At 49.0% G+C, this 25,826-nt stretch overlaps 1 protein-coding gene across 6 annotated transcripts in view; it reads right to left on the bottom strand.

Moving 5' to 3' along the window:
• Positions 1–25,826, bottom strand: part of Rph3al (rabphilin 3A like (without C2 domains)) — a 143,398-nt gene that overhangs the window by 25,381 nt on the left and 92,191 nt on the right. For all 6 annotated transcript variants that reach the window (XM_076936291.1, XM_034505839.2, XM_034505838.2 and 3 more), the window contains one exon: positions 882–1,056. In XM_076936291.1, the coding sequence (XP_076792406.1) occupies positions 882–1,056 (175 nt within the window). The remainder of the gene's footprint in view (positions 1–881; positions 1,057–25,826) is intronic.

The raw sequence follows: 25,826 nt of genomic DNA, 5'->3' as shown, positions 1-25,826 counted from the left end.
TCTCCTGGGGCCTGCTGCTTGGTGACCTTTATTTTTCTATCACAAACATGTGTTACCCTTTTGATAAGGACAAAAACAGTATGTGACATGAAGAGAGTCAGGGCACCTCCCAAAGCTCTTCCAAAGCCGCTGGCAGGCCTGTGATCTTAAGGCTACCTCTTCTGAGACAAGCTACCAGCAGGTGACCCCTCACCCCTCTCCCTCTGGCCCTGTGAAGTGTGGCCACTACAGGGCAGAAGAAGCCAGACCCAGGGGGAAGGGCCTGCTCTGGAGCCCAGCTCTGGCCCTGCACCCTGGGCCTCAGGCTCTGTGGCTCTAAGAGGCTGCTATTGAATATCCAACTCAGAAGCTCCAGCTGCTTGTGTGAGACCAGGAACTTTGAAATGAAAACCAGAAACAGGAGCAGCACAGAGACAGTGGCTGCCTGTCACAGAGGGGCACACACCCACCTCTGGATAATCACCACAGATACCAAGTCACCCTGCTCATTAGGACCAGGGTCTCCCTTTCCTGAGAAATAACACAGGTGAGGTAAAGATGCATCACAGGCCTGCTTGAGAGAGATGATCTGAAAACCCCTTGCCAACTGACTAAGGGCTGAGGACAGCTCGCTGGGAAGATGCTTGCCTAGTGTGTGCAAAGACCTGGTTCCATGTTCAGCAGTGCAAGCAAAAGACATCCTAACCATGCAGAGCCACAGTGTTGCTCCTGCACCCCCTCCATCCCCCCCCCCCCGCCCTGCTGGGTAGTTCCTGAAAGGGCCCTTTGGCTATGTCTCTGTGGAGTGACCAGTCATTCTGTTTGAGGCCACATGCGCTCTGCTTAGGAACACAAAGGGGCTGAGGACTACAGGAGCCCCATGGAGGGCACAGGGTTCTTACCTCTCCCTCGGGCCCATGTGTAGACACGGCTGGCTTCAGCACTCTGAGGCTGTGGTTCTGTGGGCTCCACAGGCAGAGGTCGAAAGTGGAGATCGTCAGCCCGGCCAGGGGTTTTCAGGGGCAAGATGTACTTGGGGAGCCCTTTGTAAAACCAGGCCCCTGACCTCTTCCAGACCTGTGAAAGAGGGACATGTGCTTAGAGTACAGGAAGGAAGTCCCTTCCCTGTGTGGTACTCTCTGTGCAGACCCACTGTTCCTCATTTCCTGCTGATCAGTAATGTGATGGGGACAAGAAAGAAAGATGCAGGACAGAGTACAAATGAGAATTCTCCAATGGGCTAGAGTCGACCCAGGATGGACACATTGCAGTAAATCCTATGAACTCTCCATACATGCATCCATCCATGCATCAACCCATCTACCCACCCATCCACCCATCCATCTATCCATCCACTCATCTATCTATCTACCATCCATCTATCCATCTATCCATCCACTCATCCACCCATCTATCCATCCATCCATCCATCCATCCATCCATCCATCCATCTATCCATCATCCATCTGTGGTCCTGTTATGTAGGCTAGTCTGGAGCAACCCATTCTCTTACTTCCACTTCACAAGTTCTATAAGACTCGTGTGTACTGCCATGCCCAGCTCACCTCCATATCTATTTTATTACCTTCTCTTGCTTCTCTCTGCATAGTGGGATCACAGCAGGGTAGCACTTAGAGCCTGTAAGGAATGTTATGAACATCATCCACCCACCTGTCCATCCATCACTACTGTGTCTGTTCCATCACCTGCGAGAATCCAAAAGTCTGCCTAGCCACCTCCTCCTCAGCCTGATCTTTCTGCACCTCCAGCACACAGATGCTCAGCAACTGACCCATTCCCATCCACCTGGGCTGGGATTCCTTTGCCAGCTGCCTCACCTGCACCTTCTCTATCTATGGAGTCTGAGGTTAAGGCTGAACAGGACAGACCTATCCAGTCTCAAGCAGCTGTGAGCGGCTCAGCTAGTGCCTGCCAGTCCTGGAACCTCCCATGATCCCATGCCCAGGTCATAGTTTCTCAAGGAGAATGTTCCTGGTTCTTCACTATTCTAAGCCAGTGTCCCTCTGGCTCCCTCAGCAGAGAGACCCAATAATACTACAGGGTCTCAGGCTTGGTATAGTTGCCTCAAGAGTACAACCAGTGTCTCTTTCTTCTTCCCTGCCTCAGTTTTGTGCTTTTGAGATCCTGGTCTTCCCACGAGACCCCTCTATTCCACACAGACATCGGGACCTCTCAGAGCTGGTGGGGGAAAGGGGCAGATGACACCTGCTGGGTCTTATCTCTTCCCATTGGAGAATATCTGATATAGGAAGAAGTGACAAGATCACCTCAGGGTTGGTTGAGAAGGGTACCCCAGAAAGCTGGGTGGATCCCTAGAAGTTGAGGGTGCTCACTCTTGTCCAGAATAGGAATGACAGCCAGGAACCCTCTGGGAATCCCTCTGAGCCCCATCATTTCCAGGATGACCACCCTGGCTCCCCTTTCTTGCTCCCCACTGGAAGAACCAAGGGCAGAAGAATCAAATGAGCCAAGTCACTGTCAAGGCAGGATCGACTACAGCTTCCATGTGCACTAATTGTGTAGCGCTGGGTGAACACAAGCCTCTCTGAGCTTTGCTTGTTTCATTGGTGAAACAAAATAATTCCTGTGGGCTGTGAGTGCCCAGCACTGGGTCCAGCATGCAGCAGGTACCTTCCCCTAGAGCTCTGGGAAGGGTGACAGGGGCTTAAGGAACAGCCAGGCTGTTCACAGGCCATATCACAATATCTGTGAGCTTTCCCTGGAGGGTTTCTGTGTAGATGTGGAAAAGACTGGAATCTCCAAGAGCCTCAGATTAGAATTCAGAGCAGTAACTGAGATAAGGCCCCCAAACCCTTAATGCCTACTTCAGAAACAGCCAAGGGCTGCATAATCTCTTTTTTCCTAGGAAGGGAATGTGCTCAGGGTATTGAGTAAGGAGGTGGGGGAGTGAGGGAGGGCTGGGGTCACCTTCTGAGAGAACACCCAGCCTTGGTAAGTGCCACGCAGACATTCGGAATCAATCCTGGGGCTGCCACCCAGCTGTTGTGTGATGTGGACACACCGATCTCCTGGATCTTTGGTTTCCTCATCACCAGGCATATCTAGGATGGTGCTGTCTCATGGAGTGGCCAGGAGGATCAGACCCATGAGTGGACGAAAAACCTCAAAGCCTTGCATTGCACTAGGTGCAGGACAGCCACCCATAGATGCCATGGCTGTAATCACTACCGTCACCCTGTGTGACAAGCATAAATAGAGCTATCATCTATGGGCCAAATATCCGATTTGCAATGAAGAACCCGAATCCCAGTGTTGGCTGTCTGTGAAGACAGTGTGTGGCTTCTTATTCCCCAAACATCCATGGCACCATGTTTACACTGTGGCCTATTATAATAAAAGCTGAGAGAGGAAGGGGGAGGAGGGAAGAAAGAGAGAGAGAGGCAGAGATCAAGCACATCATCCCAGATCATGTACATCTGGAAAGCCCTAGGATGAACTAAGATGTCATGGTAGGACTTCTCTGAGCTTTTAATGTACAAAGGCGCACAGCGTTCTCTAATAGGACAAAGGAACACACCATCTGCCTGGCTAGCTTTCCAGCCACCCCTCTCTGCACATGAATGGGCAACACACACACACACACACACACACACACACACACACACACACACCCTGTATCCCAATCCCATCTTTATCCTGCACCTTACCCCATTCTTACCCTGTACCCTCTCATTCCCCACCACCCTGCACCCCTCACTCCCCACCTCACTCTCACCCTGTACCCCTCACTCCCCACCTTACCCCATCCTTACCCATATACCCCCACCCTCTTCCTTTCCCGCCCTGTTGACTGCAGAAATTCAACTCCAATAATAGGCTGACCACACCCTGCACTTGCTGAGGGAAGTACAGCTAGCTCTCCAGGTAGACAAGGGGTCTCCTTATGCTCTGGACCATGGGCCGTGGGACTTCTGAGTCCACAGTATAAGCCTTGTGTGCATCACTCGACTTCTGCTCCCTGGGCAGAAGGGCCTGGCTTTGGATGGCTCTGTTGTAGTTTTGTTTCTAGGTGGTGCTGGGAGACGGAACCCAAGGCCTTAAGTACACTAGGCAAGCAGTCTACCACTGAGTCTAACCCAGGCTCAGTCTCTTACACAGCCCAGAGACAGGGAGGAATGTTCTGTGGAGCTCTCATGGGAAAACCTCCTGAATTTTGATTTTTCTAGACTGGAAACCTCTGTGGTTTGAATTCTTGTTCCCTTTTTAGGAGAAAGATTCACCTCTGTTGCTGGCATTGAGTGGTAGGGTCTTTGGGAAACAGGATCAGATGAGGGAGGTCCTAAGGCTATGGTGGTATTAGTGGCTTCATAAGAGGAAGCTGAGTCTGATCACAGGCCTGAGATGCTACTAACTCAGGAGGCTGGGGCAGGAAGATCTCTATTTCAAGGCCTGTCTAAGCTAGAGTGAGTTCAAGGCTAGTCTGGGTAACTTAGTGAGACTTTGTCTCAAAAAACAAACAAACAAAAACAAAAAGAGGGCTGAAGATATTTCTCATCAGCAGAGTGCTTCCCTAGGCATATGTGAGGCTCTGGGTCCCATCCCTAGAATCAGGAGGCTGGTGTTAGATGGCTCATGGGGGAAAGACACTTCCTGGAACCTAAGTTCAATCCACGGAACCCATGTGAGGTGGAAGGAGAGAACCAACTCCACAAAGTTGACCTCTGACCTCCCCATGTGCCCCGTGGCACCTGAGTTCACACACACACACACACACACCATTTTAAAACTCGGGCTGGAGAGACAGCTCAGCAGTTAGGTGCACTTCCTACTCTGGTAGAGGACTCAGGTTCAATTCCCAGCAAGTACATGGTGGCTCACAATCACCTGTAACCTGCCCCACAATGGAAGGAGAGAACCAGCCCAGACAAGTTGTCCTCTTTCCACGCTGTGCATCCTACACACAAAATAAAGAAACAAAAAATGTAAAAATAAGTCTTGCCATGAGGCACAGCACGAAGACCTTCACCAGAAGCAGGCATTGCAGCTCTAGAAATTCCCAATGCCTAGAAGGAAGCCAAAGAAACCTCTGCACTTTATCATTATTCCATTATCATAACAGAAAACAGACAACGATAGTAACGCACACACACTGGTCTAAAACCCACAACGTGCAAGAGTGGAAAGTCTTCCTCCTCCCAGGGCACGTGGCCCAACGGTTCCCCGAGGAAGCTAGGTTATCAATCCCTATTTTCCACATAGGAAAATCAAGGCTTCAACATGTTCAGCTACTTTCCTAAAATCAACATAGCTTCATGCTGTTTTTCAGACTGTCTTGTGTATCCAGGCTGGTCCCTTCCTCACCATGTGTCATGACGATTACTCTGTGTTAATAAGAAATGGTCTCCACCAACACTACAGTGTCTGTCTGCCTCCTCCAGAATCTGGTGGGCCATGTTCAGGTTCAATCTGATGAACCCAGCTATGGATACTGAGACTGTTCCCACTGTCTTACTCCTGGGAGCAGGGGTAGGTCTCTTTACAATACACTCATCAGATACCTGCTGGCTACAGCCTGAGATCGTGTTCCAAGACCTAAGGCATATATACACATTCAGATGAGATCCCCCAGGAAGGAGAACATCCATCATGTGTATAGAAACATACAGGGCAAGGACCTTGGGTCAGGTACCCTGAAGTCTGTACACTTGCCAGGTCCTGAAGTCACCAAATGTAGGTGCTGCAGGTTGGACAACAAAGTCACCCTGCTGTCCCTCTCTTTGTCTTTGAGCCCCTGGCAGCCAGCCTTTACTTTCTTTCCTGGAGTCTGCTTGTTTCATCTAATTCCTGTTAGTGGAAGCATCTAGAAGCTAGCCTGTGCATGCTGCAGCATTCCATTTGAGGCTGGTGTTGGTCCTATGTGTGTATCCCACAGCATTCTGTACAGCCAATGTTTATCTGTCCATAGACACTTTGGTTGCCTGCACCCCTTGGCTGGTCCTTAATTTGCAACTGTCTCCCCCACCAGGCTCTATCATCCAGGTAGGAGAGCCATGGCTGTTTGCTCACCACTGGTTCTTCGAGCTCTTAACACACTTCCACACACATTGATACTGAGTAGCCGGTACTCAGTTAAACAACGAAATCCATGGTGTGAGTACTTTTCTGGAACATATCCCAACCTACAGGGCTGTCACCTTCCTGGTCTGGTACGCCAGATAAGTGCTTTGTCATTGTGCCATGTTCCCAAACCAAGAAGTGACCTGGTAGTTTCTTATTGTTCTCGTTGGCCAATGAATTTATGTCAAATTCAAAGAGCGATTAGAGGAAGTGTCTAGCGAGTGTGCTGGTGGAGAGCAGCCCCCAAACATCTCCCTGTTGGTGCCCACTCCTGCCCTTTCTGCTCCCTGGCATGGCCCAGCCACTGGAACCTGTGTTTCAGCCTTACCATCTATCATAACTATCCATCTCTACCCCACCTCCCTGTCAAAATACATCATCAACAAAGAGCTTTGTGAAGATGTGATAAAGAACACAAGGATCCAAAGTACAAAGCTGAGTAGCAAGTGTCAGGAGTCTACCTCTTTAGGGCGGGGTATTCAACCCTCCCAAACTTTATACAAACCTTATCACCTTTATCCCAGCATCTATGCCCATGTGGACAACATTCCAGGCCAGCCAGGCTTGTGTCGCTCCAGGACTCAGTGGGCAGGTCTGTGGCTAGCCAACAGAATGTCATTTCTGAGAGATTCTGTCATCCAAGTGGGTAGTCCCATGGTTTATCCTGCCACTCAGAATAGCTGGAATACTGGACTAGTGTGTGAGCAATTCCTGGGCTCCCTCTCCCCCATCAGAAGGTCTGGAGCACAGGTTTGCCACTCTGCACAGGAGGTGCACATGTCCACCAAACACATTGTCAGTGTTTTGAGAATCGCTTTCCACACGGCTGAGCAGGCCTGGCGAGGCGAGTGGTGGGGGTGTCAGCTGGGCTGAGTTCTGAGCAGCAATCCCATCCATGCCTGATCATGCACATCCTGACCTTCTCTTGCCTCGGTGTACCCCGACTCTACAATCTGCCCAACAATGGCTTCCAATCATATGACTTCTGCCCAGGCCCATCACTCACTGCACTACCACTTGGCCCCTCCCTAAGGATAGGGTCAGGACAAGCCTTCCTTGCAGTCTAACCCCACCCCGGGCGAGGCCCACAGATGGGAGAACAGTCCCCTCTTGGGAAGCTGAGTGTCACTACACAGCTGCACTCTGCTCCCCATGTGTGGTTTGCTGTGATAAGGCCAGCAAAGCAGCCAGCCTTGAAAATGCCATTTAATGAGAAAAGACCCACACTGCTGCCACGGTGCTCATGGGGGGTGTGGGGTGGGTGTGTCTGGCTGCGTTTAATGTGCCCTGGTACCACTGCTTTGTGCTGGGTTTCTGGGTTTTTGTTACCATTTCAGTTCACAGCCAACCTGACTTCAGATATTGATGGATATTAGCCAAGCTATTCCCAGGGAATTTTAATTACCACAATAACAATTGCTAATCACAGCATTTCCTAAATGGTGGTGGCAGGAGCAGGTGGTAATTGCCCAGGCTCTGGTAGAAGGAAGGGGACAGTCTAGGGAAGTGACTGTTGGCAAGGATGGAGAAAGGGAGGCTGAGAACCCCAGGTTGCCCATTGCTTAGCCCTTTGCTGGTATGACCTGGGTGACATATCTCAAGTGTTCCTGGTATGTCTCACTGACTTCACTGGCTTGCCCATACTCTCTGTCCCTCATTCCACAAATAAAGAGGATAGGGCCATCTGGTCTTTGCATATGCTGTTCCTGACACCTGTAGTACCTGCAACCAGGTCTCCCATCGGACATCCACATTCCCCGGGAAGTTGTTCATGTCAGATCTTGCAGAATCAAGGCCCCTTTGCTATGCTTCCAAGGCCATCGGGTACCACTGAGACAAGTCATAACTGGCTTGGGTTCATGCTTCTCTCATTTGCCTGTCTGCCCCCAACCCTTGATGCCTGTGTGTCTGTCTCTGTCTTTGTCTCTATTGTTGGGGGCAGCCTTGCTTATACACTGAAGGCCTAAATCGGCCATGGGCCTGAATCAGCCATGCATGCCTGCTAACACAAAGTCTTGGTCTCTATGGAAAAACACTGACCCTAAAACAGATAGCTATATATCTTGTAAACAGGCAGCCTTAGTAGAAAACTACCAGCCTGGATAAGAACAAGTAGTCATAGGTCTTGTGGATAGGTAGCCTTGGTGAAGGGTACTAGCTTAGATAAAAACAAATGAATCATAGACAGAGTCATAGTGACCTGTTCCCTGCTTCTTTACCCAGCCAACACTCTGTTCTGGAAGGTATCTGTGCTCCCCCTGAGAACACCTACGCTCCTGCGTCATTCCCCTCTCCACATCCTGCCTCTATGTGTATATAACCCCTGTGTGAGAAAATTAAAATCACCGTTTGATCAGACTATAGACAAGCTGTGGGGTTTTTTGTTTTGTTTTGTTTTGTTTGTTTTTGTTTTTCGAGACAGGGTTTCTCTGTGTCCTGGCTGTCCTGGAACTCACTCTGTAGACCAGGCTGGCCTCGAACTCAGAAATCCACCTGTCTCTGCCTCCCAAGTGCTGGGATTAAAGGCGTGTGCCACCACCGCCCGGCAAGCTGTGGTTCTTTGTGTTCACCTGTTCCCCCATTCTCTCTTTCAGGTGGTTCCCCCAGACCCTGCTCACTGCCCTGCTGGATGGGGTACTTTATTTCTTTTAATAGGGTCTCACTGTGTAGCTCTGGCTGGCCAGGAATTTGCTATGGAGACCAGGCTGGCCTCAAACTCAGAGATCGGCTTGCCTCTGCCTCCTGAGTGTGGGGATTAAAGGCGTGCACCTTCACATACAGCTTTGTCCATTCTTCTGACTAGAATGCTGAGCTCTTCAAGGGCAAGGCTGTGCCTGAGCCAACCCTGAACCTCATGAGAGATCCACTATGAGTGGTGACAGAACAAACAGATAAAGTACAGAAAACGAAGCATGGGCCTTCAGGGAGAATGTTCTGCCTGCTGTACAAGCTCCAGGCTGACCCAGCCTTGAAAGCAACAGGAACTGGCTTGTGACAATATGGTCCTTTTTATGCTGTGGTCATTTTAAAAGTTTACCTGCTATGGTAGAGGAGAGATGGCTTGCCCTAATCTGACTTGAGCAAGCACATGCATGCATACACATATGTGTACACACACACACACACACACACACACGGAGACAGACAGACAGAGACAGAGTGAGTGAGCGAGCTCTGGTTCCCTAGGAGCTACCAGATGAGCTAATCTTTCTAGCCCTGCCTCCTGCCATCTTCCTCATACCTTGCAGTCAAACTCAGTTGTTTTCCCTCCTTTGAACACACTAAACTCTTCTATTTTTTACCTTCAAATCTCTGTAGATATTCCTCTTTCCTTCTCCCAATGAGCTGCTATGGTCTCCTCTGCCATAGCAGGTTATCTCACTAGTGGGAAATCACTTTTATCTAGAACTTTCCAGAGAGAGAAAGCCTAGCCTCTTCTCTTGACACTCCAAGACACAGAACCTTGCTGTACCATGACCACCTCTGCATCTGCCTGTGTCCTGGTGGGCAGGGAATTCTGAGACAGCAGGAACCACCCAGAGCCCCTCCCCCCCAAAACCTTCAGGATGAGAAAAGCCACAAGAAGAGTTCTGTCGCAGTAACCCAATGTTTTCTCTCCCCTTAGTATTCTCCACAGGTCACAGATAAGAACCCCACGAGAAGGTCCAAGATCGGCTGGAAATACTCAAGGTAGCCGGTGCCTTCCCTTGGCAGCCTGGTGGCCCCATCCCTCACAATCTGTAAGTAATAAACCCATCTTTGCATGGTATCACTCAGGCACCTCTGTCAATTAGGACCTAGGTACAAATCATTGAGCTTGGAAGATTAATGGAGGTAAGTGAGCATGGGGAGGAGGGAAGTGAGCCACCTTAGCCGCAGCTCCCAGGGTCAGGGTGGGAGACATATATGGAAGCGGGGTGGGGGTGAAGTGGGAAGGCAATATCACAGAAAGTTACAAATGTAATTAAAGTGCTAAAAATACTAAAGTGATCAAAAATTCGGAGGCGAGAGAGGAAACAGAGCAGTCGGTGCCAGGCAGCTCCTCACCTCTCACAGTGTGAGTCAAGAGCAAGAGGGGGCATCTTGTGTTGATGAATCACAAGGAGCATGACAAGACCCAGCACGTGAACACCAGCCAGCCACTGTGGGCTAGGTGAGGGAGGCCTGGCGTGTGGCTTCCTCTACTGGCTGATACTTGGCCAAACAATTGGATTTTTTTTCTCTCCTAAACCACATGCATTCCTCTGATTAAAGTGAAAGCCTAACGGGCCTGTAATTGAATGTTGATGTTATTCAATCCTTGAGCTGCATGGCAGGTCCGCATGTGGGAAACTGGAGTGTCTGGCTGGAATACTGAATCTGGATGTGGCTTCAGGGAGAGAAGCTAATAGCACAGAAGAGGGAAGGAATGCAGTAATTGAAATGTTTTTTTTTTTGTAAGTGGAACAAGATAGGAGAGGATGTGACCCCCCTGGCACATTGCTGTCCCCATCCAGCCACCAGGAGCCAGAACCTTGACAGTGGGAAGCACAGAGATGAAAGTGAGGAAGGAGCAAGGCCCGGGGCATCACACAGCTGGAGAAAGGCATACTATTCCTGAGGCTGCTGGGTAGTATCTTCTGGCTAGGTTTCTGTGCTGATAAACTGGGTATGAAAAGCTACTGGGAGGGGCTGGAAAGATGGCTCAGAAGTTAAGAGCAGATACCACTGTTGCAGTGGACCAAGGTTTGGATCTCAGGTGGCTCACGACTGTAACTCCAGTTCTAAGGGATCCAAGACCCGTTAGCCTCCTGGGGCTCTGTATACACATGGCATACATAAACTCGCGCACGCGCGCGCACACACACACACACACACACACACACACACAAATAAAGAGAAACAAATCTTAAAAGGCAAACCCAGCCCCTTCCCCCAACTCAGTGACCCAGAAGTTGTACTTGGAATGTGGCCTTCCTTCCCTCAATCCCTAGAGTTTTTCCTTTTACAGGTAGGCCTGGCTGACACGTGGCAAGAAAACAATGGGCCGTCGTGCCATCAACATGGTGTTGTGTCAGAACATGCCATGACCATTCACAAGTGACCATGACTGCTCACCAAGGAGCAGGCTCCTGGAAGCACCCCAGGCACTCAGAGAAATTTGCCTCAGAGATGGAACTACAGTGCACACACCGATAAGAACAAGGCATGTTCCGCGTTGTATCTGTGTGCACCTGTCCTGAAAAGGCATCGAGTCTGAGGAGACACTGAACACGCTCTACAACATGGCTGTGTACCTGCTTCCATGTGCAAAATCTTGGGGGCATCAGCATGGATGAGAACTAACTGCTGATTATCAAGATCGCGAACAAAAACAGAAAGAAAGAGAAAAATGAGAAAGAAAAGAAGAGTGTCAAGGCGGGCCTGCTGTCTGTTGTCATGTGGATTTGGATGCCCTTCAAAGACACATGAGCTAAAAGGCTTGGTCCCCAGTCCACAGTGCCATTAGGAGGCGGTAAGAGCTTTAAGAGATGAGGCCTAGTAGGTGGTCTTCAGATCAGTAGGGTGGTAGCAGATAGTGGGTCTGCAGCCCCCTCCTCTCCTGTTTTCTACCACTTCCTGCTCAGAGGTGTGAAGGCAACAAGGCTGTCTGATCACAGCCTGAGATCACAATGGTGAGCTACTGCCAACCTTTCTTCCTCACAGGGTGATCAGAGCACCTATTTGTTATAGTAACGGAAAGCTGGCTAGCATAGCGGCCCGTGTGCGGTGGTTGATGGGAAGGACACATCTGTTCTCAGTTCTTTTCTGCTAGAAATCCTCTGTCGCTCAAACCAGACCAGGCCCACCCAACCCACAGTTACAACAGCTGAATCACCTGCTGTCCCACAAGCCTTCAGGCTTGTTCAAGTCAGACAGAGACTCAGACTTCCTAAGTGGATTCTGTGAGGTGGGGTTTAACAGTATTGCTCAGGGTTTTTAAAGATGTATTTTAATGCACATACTCTGTGTGTATATGCCCACATGCACATGTGTGCATGTAGCCATGCGAGTGTAGGTGCTCCTGGAGGCCAGAAGAGGGTGCTGGATCCCCTAGAGCTGGAGTCACAGATGACTGTGACTTGCTGTGACCTGATGTGGGTGCTGGGAACTGAACTCAGGTCCTCTGTAAAAGTACCAGGTGCTTTTAATCACAGAGCTATTTCTCCAGCTCCTCAGGATTTCCTTTTAAAAATTAAACTAAAACCATACCTTTATTATTAATTTGTGTGTTGCAGGGTGTGCCACAGCTCGAGTGTGGAGGTCAGAGGGCTGAATGCAGGAGTCGGTTCCTTCTCTAGATGATGTGGGTTCCAGGGCTAGAACCCAGATCATCAGGCTTAGCGTCAGGCGCCTTTGCCAGCTGGGCCATCTTGTCGGATCTTGCTCAGGGCTTTTCCTGGTCTGAGCAAGAGTGGAAAGTTGGTCACATGGCCTGGTGGCTACATCTGTAATCAGAGAACCACATGTGGAAGAGGTTGGATCTGCCCTTCTTAGGGTCAGATTGGCACTCTCTCTGGCTGTGATTTGTTCCGAGCAGAAGCTGTGGGCCAACCAGCAAGAGAAAAACACAGCTCAAATGTGTGGTAGCTCAGCTGGCCCAGGGAGATTCAAATCAAAGGGTCCAGAGCCAGAGGGGAGGGGAGGAGACAGTGTACAAGAAATCTCAGTGTCTAAAAAGAAAAAGGCAGGGTTCTGTTTACATCACTGACATGAACAGAGCTACAAAATATAATAATATAAAAGAAATAACGTTTAAACAGTTGCAATGAAAGACTCAGAAAACAATTGGATCCAAAAATCCAGACTAACAGTGAAAACCAAAGAGGTACAAATAAAACCTCATTCTTCATGGTGATGGAGGAGTTATTTTTCTATTATAATGTAAAGTGATAAAACAAAATTGGTCTTAGTATTCAAAAAGTTATACATACATAATTTGTATCAATCAGTAAGTCAGTCAATCATCTATCTGCAACAACTTAGAGAATTAAAACATTTATTGTGATAGCACACCTGTGGAGGTCAAGGACAAACTGCAGGCGTCAGTTCTCTCCCTATACCATGTGGGTTTTGGGACTTGAACTTGAATAGACAGACTTGGCAGCAAGTGCCTTTACCTGCTGAGCCATCTTGTTGGCCCTGGCCACTCTGTTTTTTGAGACAGTCTCTCTCACTGGTTGGCCAGTGAGCCCCAGGATTTTCCTGTCTCTGCCTCTCCTGCACTGGGATTACAAGTCATTCTGCCTGGTTTGTTTTGCAGTGCCAGACAGGGACTCTCCCTACCCCTTCTTAAGCTGTTCTCTGAGTTGTTGCTTGTTTGTTTAGATAGGGTGAAGTTAGCCATCTTTCCTTGCTGCTTGCTTTCTTGCCTCTAGGGAGGGAGCAGTGGGATTATTCAGATAGCTTTGATCAACCACCTCTTGTGTGTTCAGACTGAGCTGGGCAGCAGGGTGGCAAAAACCAAGTGTTCTTGGAGACAGGCTGCTTCTCCCTCCTAAGTGAGCCTTCCTTCCTGCGCAGGGCCCTTGGTATTTCCTCACAAACTGGAGTCTGTACCCACGGATGGGGGTGGGAAAACCAGGGCCATTGGGCAGACTTCCCCTGGCTGTTCCCTCGCTACCCAGACAACTCTGTAGCTCCCATTTTCCAAAAGTGTCAGCTCCTGAGGTGTGAAACAGAAGCTGAGACCCCTCCCAGGGGCGATTAGCACATTTGCATTTTGAAAAATAACACTTTTTTTTTTTTTTTTTTGGTGGTGCTGGGGATGAAGCTGTGTCTGAGGCATGTCAGGCAAGGGCTCCGCCACTGAGCCATCCCTTCCCTTCAGCAACACCATTGGTCTCAGGATAATGGTTTAAAACTCACTGTGCGCTTGCATGTGCGTGTATGCATGTGTCTGTGTTGGTGAGTCAGGAAGAAAGCTCTACCATGCTGCTGCCTCCCCTGAACCCCAGTTCAGCCATCTGGAATGCAGGCTCTCCTGCTCCCTGGGTCTTCCTGGTAGATGGGGGTCTCTTCTCAGGGCTCCCTCCACTCTGTGCCTGCTGTGCAAAGCCCCCGGCCTCACCAGGATACAGTGAACTAAGGCAGAGAGACCCCCAGTATGCTCTGCCCTCTGGGCCCTGAGGGCAGGAAGCTGAGCTCAGCACCCTGGAACCCTGAATTCTCAGGGTCTGAGCAAGCCTCCTCTTCAATTCAAGTGGGCTCTGAGCCACCAGGGCAGCCTGGGAGACTAGCAGCTGTCAGCACAGAGGAAAGAAAAAGCTGCAGTGAGGGGGAAAAAAAATACACTGTGAGGGTGCTGTCTGATTTTTTTTGTTTTTTTAAAAGATAATTCAAACACCGTGGCTGGATTATTTCTGAACCAGAGGGAAGGCTCTGCTCTGGCTTCCATGAAGCAGCCTCTGCAAGGGGCTGTTTCTATAACAATTATCCACCCATAATAAACAAGGGACCTTGCCAGTGTCATGAGGCAGTGGCATAAAAGGCTATGCCCCTGCATCAGGGGTAGGCTTGCTGGATCTCTCTGTAGCCGGCCTTCAGGAGTATTCCTCCAGCCCTGTATCTCCCATGCTACCTGAGATGTGGGAAGGTCCTTGTAAGCCCTCACCTTCTGCAAGGACCATCACCTCCCTCTGGTCCAGAGTGCTCTCTCTGCCCCCCTTCCTGGCTGTTTCTTCCAGCTGGCTCAGCAAATCCACAGGGATAAGGCTCTCGGCGCCTTCTATACCATGGATTGACAACACTTTAAAAATGTTTCCCCCTCTCTGAATTCATAAGCATCGTGAAATCTCTCTGAATCCACACTGACCTCCCCTCCCGCTTCTGCCACAGGTCTCGGGGAGCATGCTCAGGTGGCGTTTGGCGGAGAAGCTACTCTCTGGCCCCAGATGGAGTGGGCTGCACACAGGAAATGAATAGAGGCTGTGAGCAGAAAATTGCACAGGCCAATTACAGCAAGCCAGGTCTTCTCAGAGGAGCGTCTCAATTTTGATTCAATTCCCAGGACAACAAATATGCCAGTGTTTAAACACAGGCTCAGCCAAAGCGACACTACTGGCCCCTGGCTCAGGTGGGGAAGGACAGGGGTCTTAAATGCTGGGACGCGCTTCTCAATGGTGCGTGTGGTGACCACTTCATTTCAGTCTGTTTTGTTTCTCTTGGGACAACCTCTGAGGCCCAGAGGCCCCTCTATCTTCCTTCTGTATTATTCCTTCGTTATATTAAGCTATTTTTTTCTTTTAAATCGCATTTTCCTGGGAGGTCTTACAGATTTCTCTGGATCACTAATTCAAGCTTCCTATTTTGTCTGATTTGGGGGATTTCGTGTTGTCGTTAAATGTGTACTGGTGATATCTAACATGCACGCAAAGTGTATTCTATACACACAGCACAATTCAGAACCATTTTCATATAAACTCACCAGGAGACCAAGTACTACTGGATTGAGGAAGCCCCTGGATAGGAGAGCAACACTAGGCATCCCAGAGTCACACCACAGCTCTCTGGTCCTGGTTGAACCACCTTAGACTTGTCACCAAAGGTCCAGATCCTCCACTTAGTTGCAAAATGGGGACACCGATGCTCACCTCTGAGCCTTGTGTCAACCCTGCAGGAAGAACGTAGCAAAGACCATCCTTCCTGCTTCCCTCTGCCACGAGAACTTTCTGGAAGCCCTATGAGGTGTATGTTTTAAATTGTTTCTTTAGGAAAGGAAATGGGGTGTCACTCTGGGGCTAGGCACCACCTAAGAGATCAATAAGTACTTCCTAAAGCAAGGGTCTACCCTCAACTCCCTAGTCCCCATCTGTGAGACAGCTGGCCAGCGGGAGGGGCACAACTGTGCCAGCTGGTGCCATTTGGCATCTGAAAAACAAGCTGGAAGCTTGAATCACATGTTATTAAAATTAGTGCAAGAGAGAGACCAAATTCTGACACTCCCTAGAGGTACGTGTATGACAGAGGCAAACCATGACCATACAGGCATGACAGATAGGGTTGGAGGGACCAGATGGAATGCAACACCAGGATGGAGTCACACCAGCTGGGACTGCAGGTACCATGTACCTTGCTATAGTCAAGGTAAATCTCTGTTGGGAGCTGACGTTTAGCAGAAAGCGGCTAGATTATCTTTGCAGCCATTTGGAACCATATACCCTGATAAGAGACTTGTTTTTCAATAGCCTACAACAGCTGAAGCACACTCTGATATCCCACATATTTTGTGTTGCTGTTTATTGCCCCCAGCTGCAAGGCGCACATGGTAGCCATGCCTGCAAGGCATGCGGTTCGTGTGTGTGCATGTGCTATCCACGCTATAGATGCCTGTAAGGCTTACGTCATATCAACACCTGCAAGGCACATGGTATCCACGTGCCTACAAGGCATGTGGCAAAAGCGTATAAATACCTCAGAATTCCCTTCAATAAAAGAGACTTGAGACAAGAGACTTGAGACGAACCTCAGTCTTGTCTCCATTCTTTGTGTCTCCTACCCCAAGAGCCCCACTCTCTCTCTTGACCAGAGCACTTAGCCCCAAAGCGTTGAGGCAGAGTACGGGCTGCAACAAATCTCACAGATTATAGGGTCCCCAAGAATGCCAGCTCCTGAACATGTTCCTAAGTGTGGCTTAGAAACTTGAAGCACCCAGTAAATGACACAACTGAAGATTTGTGGGCCAGAGACCCACCTCCAGAAACGACTGTGCTGACCTACTAAGTACTGAGACTTTGGGGACTATGCCCTAGTTCTTGCCTCAGGAGACCCCAGCACTGCAAGGTAGGGAGTCTCAGGTCTACAGATATGATATGCACTAGAGGGCGTCTACTGTGTTGTGCTGTTCTTTGCTCAGATGCCCATAGCCTCCCCATCATACCTGCCACAAGTCTATGCTGAAGCCCAGTCTTCTGGAAAGGACCCAGTGAAGTTTGTCTTCACTGTCACCCTGACTGGATTTGGAGTCACCTAGGAGATGCAGCTGGGGATGTATCCATGAGAGTTTTCTAGGGAGGCTTAACTGAAGAGGGAAGGCCCACCCTAAATGTAGGCAGTACTGTCCACAGGCCAGCGTCCCAAGCTGATAAAAATACTGGGCGCCACCAGAATTCTTTTGCTTCTTGACTCCAGACACAACGTGACCAGCCACCTCACATTCTGTCCACATTGCCTTCCACGACAAGATGGACAGTGTACCTTCAAAACATGAGACAAAATAACCCCTTTTCCTTTTGTAAGTTGCTTTTGGTCATTAAAAGTAAACGGCATATATATTGGCCTGCCTGGTTGTTTTCTCAACTGTGGTAACAATAAAATCTACAACTGTAACCAGTTTTAGCTTTACGGTTCAGCATTAAGTGCACATTGCTGGGCCCCCACTTTCCACGCACAGGACTCTACTCACCTCCCAATCTGAAGCTCTGAACGCACGCACAACATGCCAACTAACCCACCCTCAGCCCTAGCAACTGCCATTCCCCTCCCCATCTCCCTGGATTTGCCAGCTCCAGCTACCTCCCTTAAGAGGACTCCCACAGTGTTTGTCCTGGTGTGACTGGGTTTCTGTCACCCAGCATCCTGACTTCATCTATGTGGTAGGCTGTGGTCTCAGTGTCGTTCCTTTAGGAGGACCCATGAAGCAGGTGGTGTATGTAGAGTCACATTTCACTTAGCCACTTGTCTGTCCGGTAGACACTTGGGTGGTGTCCTCCTTCAGCCACTGTGACACTGCTGCTATGCAGTGTGTGCAGTATCTGTGTGAGCCCCTGCTTTTAACCCTTGACATTTCACCTAAATAAGTGACTGTAAATACCCATCATCTAGAAGTGCTCGATAATGCGGTCATTCTACAGAAATATCTGGAGCATCTGCCATGCTCTGCTCTACAGCAGTCACACTGTTCTGTATTTTTGCCAGCGGCACACAGCGATCTGGTCCGGTTTTCCCGCATCCTCCCCAATACTGGGGTTTTTCTGCTGCCTTAGGAGAGCCACCCTGATGGGTGTGACACAGTGACATCCTTATTAGTCCTGCTCCCTCCACTGTGTTCTATCTTCCTGTTCAGTATCCAACAAATTACGACATTTGTGCCAGCTGGGTTTTATGTCAACTTGACACAAGCTAGAGTCATCAGAGAGGAGGGAGCCTCAACTAAAAAAATGCCTCTGTAAGATCAGACTTTAAGCAAACCTGTAGGGCATTTTCTTAGCGACTGATGTGAGAGGGCCCAACCCATTGTGGGTGGTACCATCCCTGGGCTGGAGGTCCTGTACGCTGTAAGAAAGCAGACTGAATAAGCCATGTGGAGCAAGCCAGTAGGCAGCATCCCTCCATGCCCTCTGCATCGGCTCCTGCCTCCAGATTCCTGGCCTATTTGAGTCCCCATCCTGACTTTCTTTAATGACGAACAGTGATTTGGAAGCATACATCACAGAAACCCTTTCCTCCCCAGCTTGCTTGGTCATTGTGTTTCACCTCAGCAATGGCAGCCCTAACTGAGAGACCCTTCCTTGTATACTGGCTTGCTCTTGTTTTACTGTAAGTTTCTCACCTGTGCTAAATGAGAGCTCAGGAGAAAGACATTTAGATGCTTTGCTCATCACTATTTCTAAGGGCCTGAAACAGTACAGGCACATAGTAAATGCCCAAGGGTGTTATGAAGGAAGGAAGGATGGAAGGAAGGAAGGAAGGATGGAAGGAAGGAAGGAAGGAACAAATGAATGAATGAATGAATGGCTAGAAGGCTGTGCATTTTGGAGGAAGACACAGCTAGCTTTAACTCCTGGCTCTGTTAATCACTCCTTGGGGTCTTTCTTTGGGCAAGTGATCTTTCTCTGAGCCTCAGCTAGTCCATCTGTCACGGGGACAAAATTCTCTAGGTCCCTTGCTGGGCTTCTGTGAGGAAGATGGATATGACCAACATCTATTGTCATTATTAGCCTTTCTGGTGTGTGTGTGTGTGTGTAGTTAGCGTAGAGGACTGTGTTGGGGTTGTGATGAAGTTTTTCCCTTTGAGATTTGTTGGCATCTCAGGGTAAAACTTCCTATGCGGGGGCTCAGACTGGCACTTCAAACAAGCTACAGGAAGGGTGGGAGTGGGTCAGTCTGTCTTTGAGGATGCTACTGGTGGGGGCGTCCAGATAGGCAAACTGCTCTGGGACCTGGTGGGTGCCAGGAGCCTTCTCCTGCTGCCACTTGTGCCTGTGTGGGAGGCCAGGAGATAGCTGCGACTGGGGGCTGCTTGACAGAGCTGCAGCAGCGTGGGAGGTGACCAACAACACACTGAGGAAGTGTGGCCATCCAGGTCCCCCAGAAATGTCGCTACAGCAGTCGAGAGCAAGCCAGGGACAGATGGTAGGGTACTCAGGCAGCCACCTGTCCCAGCACCAGCCACCCACTCCTCAGTGCGCTGGCTCACGGGCCTGTGAAAGGGGCCCTCAGGCAAAGCTGTTTGCAGCAAGAATCCAAACTGCAGGCGATGGAGACATCCAGCATGGTGAGGCAGATGGCAGCCTGCAATGACACAGGCTGCCAGCCAGGGAGGCAGGTGCTGAGGTGCTGGGCTCAGCAGTCACAGGCAATTTGATGGGGAGAGGGGAATGTCCCTGATTTTCCCATTCATCTTCAGGCTGTGAGGCCCAGGTGAGGGACAGCTCTGCTGGTGGACGACCCCACTGGAGTTCCACTCACCTCCAGGCTGGGTGGGCCCAAACAAAAGACACTTTCCTATTTTCACTTTCCCTATTTCCAGATTTCTCCTTCAGTCAATCGACAAACAAGAGAGTGAGTGAGGGGAAGTAGGTATACCCTGACTTCAGTGGGCCCGTGCGCCCCTAGTCAGGATCACCAGTGATACAACTGGGAAGCAGATCAGAGGCATGATGCTGGGGAGAGTCTGTGAAATGGTCAGAGAAGGCACAGTTCTTTGCAAATTCTTCTTTCCATCTAAAAGCATTTCTTAAACACCTCTCTGTGCAAACCACTTCGGGAGCCTCAGCACGTGTCAGCCAGTGCAGGCTCTGCCTGGGTCTAATCAGGACTGTGTGTGTGAAAGCACAGGAGATGGCCAGGGTAAAGAAGACTGTCTAATTGTATTAATCAGCTTTCAATTACTTACAAATTGCTGTTCACCCCTTCTTAGCTCATCCCCTTGGATAACAAAGCCTGCAGCCTCAGCTTCTACCTGTTAGAGGCTGGGGGAATGGTTTCAAGAACGCAAGGGGATCTAGCTTCTAATTAACCTTTTCACTGATCACAGGATGACTTCGGGTGAATCATAGCTTCTGGTTTTTTGTTTTTGTTTTTTAATGGATGGGGAAGAAAGGCTACACGGTAAATGAATTTTCAGTTTGCTGCCTTTAGTCTCGTATTTAGAACCTCCAATGGGGTCTCTTCCAACCCCAAAAGACATACCAATGGAGACCTGTAAGAGGTGGAACTGAAGACCACTAACAGGGGCGGCGCTGTAGCCAGGCTGGCCTGCACTGTAGGTGACGGAGGGGATTAAGTGTGTGATGTCACACCTGGACCTGGCCCAGCAGAGATCTCTGTGGCACACAGAGCCATCCTTTGTCTTTCATCCCTGCCACCATCCTCAAGAGATGAGATTCCCAGACACAGCCAGGCTGGCAATGTAAACTACATCTGGCATTTACCTCAGCTGGGCTCCCACCCAGAGGAGCAGAGCCAGGGGTTGCCAAGGAGATGGCACAGAGAGGGGCAAAGGTCCTTAGGTCCTCACCCCTTTCTAATGGCCACAGAGAATCACAGGTGCCACCTCTCAGATGCAGAGTGTCACAGGTAAAAGTTCCCAGAAGAGAGGGGGATGTGAGAGGTTTTCCCACTGTTTCCAGGTCAGCCCTGGTCTACTGGGCTCGGTGCATCAGAAGAATCAGAGGGAACTTGAGCCTTGGAAAACTGCCATAGAAGTGGGCAGGGTAGGGACACTTCTGGAGACACCAACTCAAGGGAAACCTGGAAACTGCATCAATGTGCTTGCCAGGTTTCAGAGGGAAATGGAGAGCCTTTTAGTGTCTTGAAAAGATGAATACTGGCCTAGGAAATGGAGCCTGGAGAACAGATCAGGCGGGCAAGGAGCAAGGGGTGCCTCCTTAAAATCAAGCACTCAGGAGGCAGAGACAGGAGGACTGAAAGTTAGAAGCAAACAAATAGGTAACCCGAGGGGAAGGCTGCAGACCTGAGTGGAAAGGGAAGGCATGGAAATGGGGGGCAGGGGGGAGGGCAGCAGCAGAGCCTGCCTTGCAGGCAGGAGCCAGGAGAGTGACAGCTGAGTGGCTGGAGAGGGACCTGTGTCCAATGCTCATAAGAGCATCAGTTGGCTTCTCTGGAATATAACTGGAAATATAACTGGAAATATAACTGGAAAAATAACTGGAAATATAACTGGAAAAATGGACAGAGGGAGCTTTCAAGGGAGAGGGCCCACAGCAGGAGACTAGAGACAGGTAGGACAAACACATCTGCACACATCGATATGCTCCGTTTCAGAATCACAACTTTGAATAAAAAGCAGCCAGCACAGAAAATGAACACAGGACGATGCACTCGAAGGCAGGTGTGCCATGACCACATGCTTGACTTGGCTACTGGCTAGTTCCTATCAGTCCTAGTATGACCCATTAGACACAAGCGTCTGTAGAAACTGTCTTTGAGATGGAGTCTTGCTGTGTTCAGGAAAGGCTTTAGCTTCTAGACTTAAGCAATCCTCCTGCTTCAGCTTCCTAGGTGGCTAGAAGTATTGGTGCATGCTGTCACGACCATCTTCCTGAGTAGATGTCAAGATTCCTATAATTGCTTTTTCTTTTTATCTTGAACTATGCAGTGAGTACGGGCATGCACACACAGCACATGTGCCTGCAAATTCTAGAGACGTCAGAACCCCAGGAGCCTGGGTTACAAAAGGTTGTAAACTGGGATGCAGAGATGGCTCAGCAGTTAAGAGCACTGCCTGCTCTTCCAGAGGTCCTGGGTTCAACTCCCAGCACCCACATGGCAGCTCACAACTGTCTGTAACTCAAAGATCTGACATCCTTGTACAGACGTACAAGGCAAAACCACCAGGCAAAACACCAATACACGTTAAGTAAAAAAGATTGTGAACTGCCCATCCTGGGTTCTGGGAACTGAACCTGGGTTCTCTGCAAAAGTAGCCCGTGCACACTCTTAATCAACAAGCCAGGCCCAGTGTATTTCTTTTTTAATGTCTGTCTGTGTGTGTGTCTCTCTCTCTCTCTCTCTCTGTGTGTGTGTGTGTGTGTGTGTGTGTGTGTGTGTGTGTGTGTCTGAATATGTGTTTGCAGTGTGGGCATTGAACCCAGGACTGTGAATGTGCTGTTATTAAGTGTCTACCACTTGAGCCACATCTCCAGCCTTGAGTCTCTTTCCCCTTTGGCTGCTCATGCACGTGCATTGATATAAAAACTAGCTAAGTACTTAAATCAGACATTAAAAAGAAAAATCGGTAACATGAGTGGAAAGCTTTATGGTTTTCCAGGATAGAGGGAAACATGAGTTGAAAGAAGTGGTGGACATAGGCAGGAACCAAACATATAATTGAGAAGCCTTCCTGGGTCAGATATCCTAATACGAATGTGCTCGTGTGTGTGTGTGTGTGTGTGTGTGTGTGTGTGTGTGTGTGTGTGTGAGAGAGAGAGAGAGAGAGAGAGAGAGAGAGAGAGAGAGAGAGAGACTATGAATGCACAAGGAGGTCAGAGGTCAATATTAGGTGTCTTCCTCTATCATTCTCCACCTTGTTTTTTAAAACAGAGTCTCTCCTTGACCCTAGAGCTCACTGACTGCCAGGCCAAAGGACCATTGAGCTCTGAGAAACCTCTTAGCCCTGTCCCCCAGCACTGGGACCAAGGCAGGCAACACGCCCAGCTTCTTACATGTGTGCTGGGGATCTGAACTCAGGCCCTCAGGCTTGTGCAGCAAGCTTGTTGCCCACTGAGGCATCCCCCCAGTCCTGCCAGATAAAATTTTTCATTGCCAAATACAGTGAAGCTTCAACTGGCTTTTGAAGCAGAATGACCACACCGTCTGCTGCAGCCTTCTCCTGTCCACCTTGGAGACCACTTCATGACACACACCAAATCTCATCCCATTTCCTCTTCCTATGCATGGGACAGCCTGGTCTTCCTTGGCTTGCCACTCTCTTAGATCCTTGGACTGTATGCCTCTACCTCCTTTTCCGAGTGCATCCCATGTGCCATTAAGTGCACAGGGACCTGGTCTGTGCTCTTTTTTGTTTCTTTAAATCTTTCACACATTTCACATTCTTTTAAATGTCAGAGTTTGTCCACTTGTCAGGAAGTAGACCAGCTTGCCAGGGCGCAGGGGGACTGGAGACCTGTGAGGGATGGCTGGGCTATACAGCCAGTTAGTTACACGTGCAACCCATGTGCTTGGGAGGCTGAGGTAGGAGAATCTCAAGTGACAGTTGAAACTGATTGGAAGTACCAACCAGGAAATTTCTTTAAAAGCTATGTACAATGGATAGGGCAACTACTGTGGCCACCTTTAGGGACCGCCAGGTTTACTGCTGTAGGAATGACTAGGATTCAGCTGAACTTTACAGATCATGAATAATACTTTAATAATATATTTCACTTATATCTGTTTCCACTTTGCCTGTACTTTCCCCTGCTTATTCAGTGTGGCTTATATTTTTTCTACACCAATAGTCAATTCTAGAGAGCCATGTCCTAGCTGTATAGAGTCCTCTCACCCCTTGACTCATCTCTCTGGGCCTAGGAATGCCCTGTGATCTGTAATCTACACTACATGGCCCTGGGTGGTGGTGGACTCTTGGCTTCCCATGCATTAGGGCAGGGGTTCAATCACACCCCGCAATGTCTTATAGGCAAAGGGCAACACATAGTTACTAGGGAAAAAAATGAAAACGATTTAAATGGTGGAGGCAGCAGGATCAGATACTCCAGGTTATCTTTCATCTCAGCCACATCGAATATTTGAAGCTAGCCTGGGCTACATGAGATACTACCTCAAAACACCCAACCGAAAAATCAAAACAAAACTTACATGTCTTATATTGGAGGGACAGCTACTTGACAGAATCTCCACAGAGTTTTTTTTTTTTTAAATCACACTGTGAAATAACTTAGAATAGAATGTTAAATTAAAACACAGTTTCAAAAGACCAGAGGAGAAAATGAACAGACCGCACCAAGGAAGAGGTTGGAAGTAATAACCCAAAATTTAGTAGTGGTTGTTTCTAGGGAGTCAGGATATGACTTTCTATTTCTTTATATGCTTCTATGTACTGTCAGCATCCCGTAATTATTCAATGACTTGTTATTTTAAAACAGCAAAAAAAGTATTTTATTTTTTGTTTTTTTTGTGACAGGGCTTCATAAAGCCTAGTCTGCCCTTCAATTCTGAACCCCCTGCCTCCACTGTTAAAGTGGTGGGATCATAGGTGTATGCCACCATAGCTAGTGCATGCCCTGGGTGTGTGTGTGTGTGGTTTGTGTATATACACACATATGAAAACTTGTTAGGCTACCAAGATAACTTGGACACCCTGAGTAATATTAAAAACAGAATAAACCACAACTGCAGACTACAATTCAGATACCACAGCAGCCAGAATATCCCTTAAAAGAGGTCAGAGCACGCCACTCTGAAATCATCAAGATCCTCCAAGACCTCAGGTTTTCTGACTGTAGTAGCCCAAGTCTCTGCAATGGCGCACAAAGCTATCACAGCCTGACCTTCCCCCTGCAACTTTAACCTCCTCTCTTTAACTTTGACACAGTTCCTGGCCCCTCAGTCTCTCAGCACATATCCACCCTCAGGTGCACATGAGCATCTCCCCAACGCTCTGCAATGCTCTCCCTCCATGGCCACAGAGTATACCTCAGTTCTTTGCTCAAATGTTATTTTATCTGTGGTCTCCTCCCTGGCTGCTGTAAAGAATGGGGGCCACTGTTTCCAGTATTTTTCCCCCATTTCCTTGGATCACATTATCCCCATCTGAGGTTACAAGATGTACCTTCCTGTGTTTATGGCTCACCCTCCACACCCCCCCCCCCCAATCACTTTTTCATTATTAGAGCTGTCTAACCTGGCCCATAGAAGATGCTTAATATACACCAAATGCCCAAGTGAATGAATGGATTAGGTTGTAAACTCAAAATCTGACAGACTGAGATTCACATTGCCACTCGCGTGCGTCAGACAGACAGTAACACCAAGCTGCCCACTCTAGAACATTCAGCCCACATTGGACCCACTTGAGAGAAATGACTTGCAATTACAGCCAGGGCTGATGGAAGCTAGCCAGGAGCAGATAAAGATGAGTGCCCCAGGGGGAGAGCATCCATCAGCAACCCAAGTTCTTCTGTCACAATCTGCTCTCTGACATGGGACACAACTCCAAATTCCTCTCAGAGTCTCCAATCAGCTATGCTCAGTGCTTAAAACATGGCATGTTAAATGTCCTTTCTCTTTAACTATCTCTTTGTTATGATTAGATATTTCTTGAAGAGAAAAAAAAAAGGCATTAGGAAACCCATTGCCCTGCCCCCACTCCCCGCCCAAGCAGACAGCAGACTCCAGCATACGGGCATGGCACCCATAGCTGATGACCCTGTCTGAGTGCAGCAAGCGACTGGCCGGGCATCGCTGCCTGGAGCCACAGAGGGGGACCTTTTTGATCTTGCTCAGCTTTATCGGCTCCTAAAGATTCA

The sequence above is a fragment of the Arvicanthis niloticus genome, chromosome 6, assembly GCF_011762505.2.
Source record: "Arvicanthis niloticus isolate mArvNil1 chromosome 6, mArvNil1.pat.X, whole genome shotgun sequence".
Lineage (NCBI taxonomy): Eukaryota > Metazoa > Chordata > Mammalia > Rodentia > Muridae > Arvicanthis > Arvicanthis niloticus.
The sequence above is the reverse complement of the archived record's forward strand: the minus strand, read 5'-3'. Positions and strand labels throughout refer to the sequence as shown.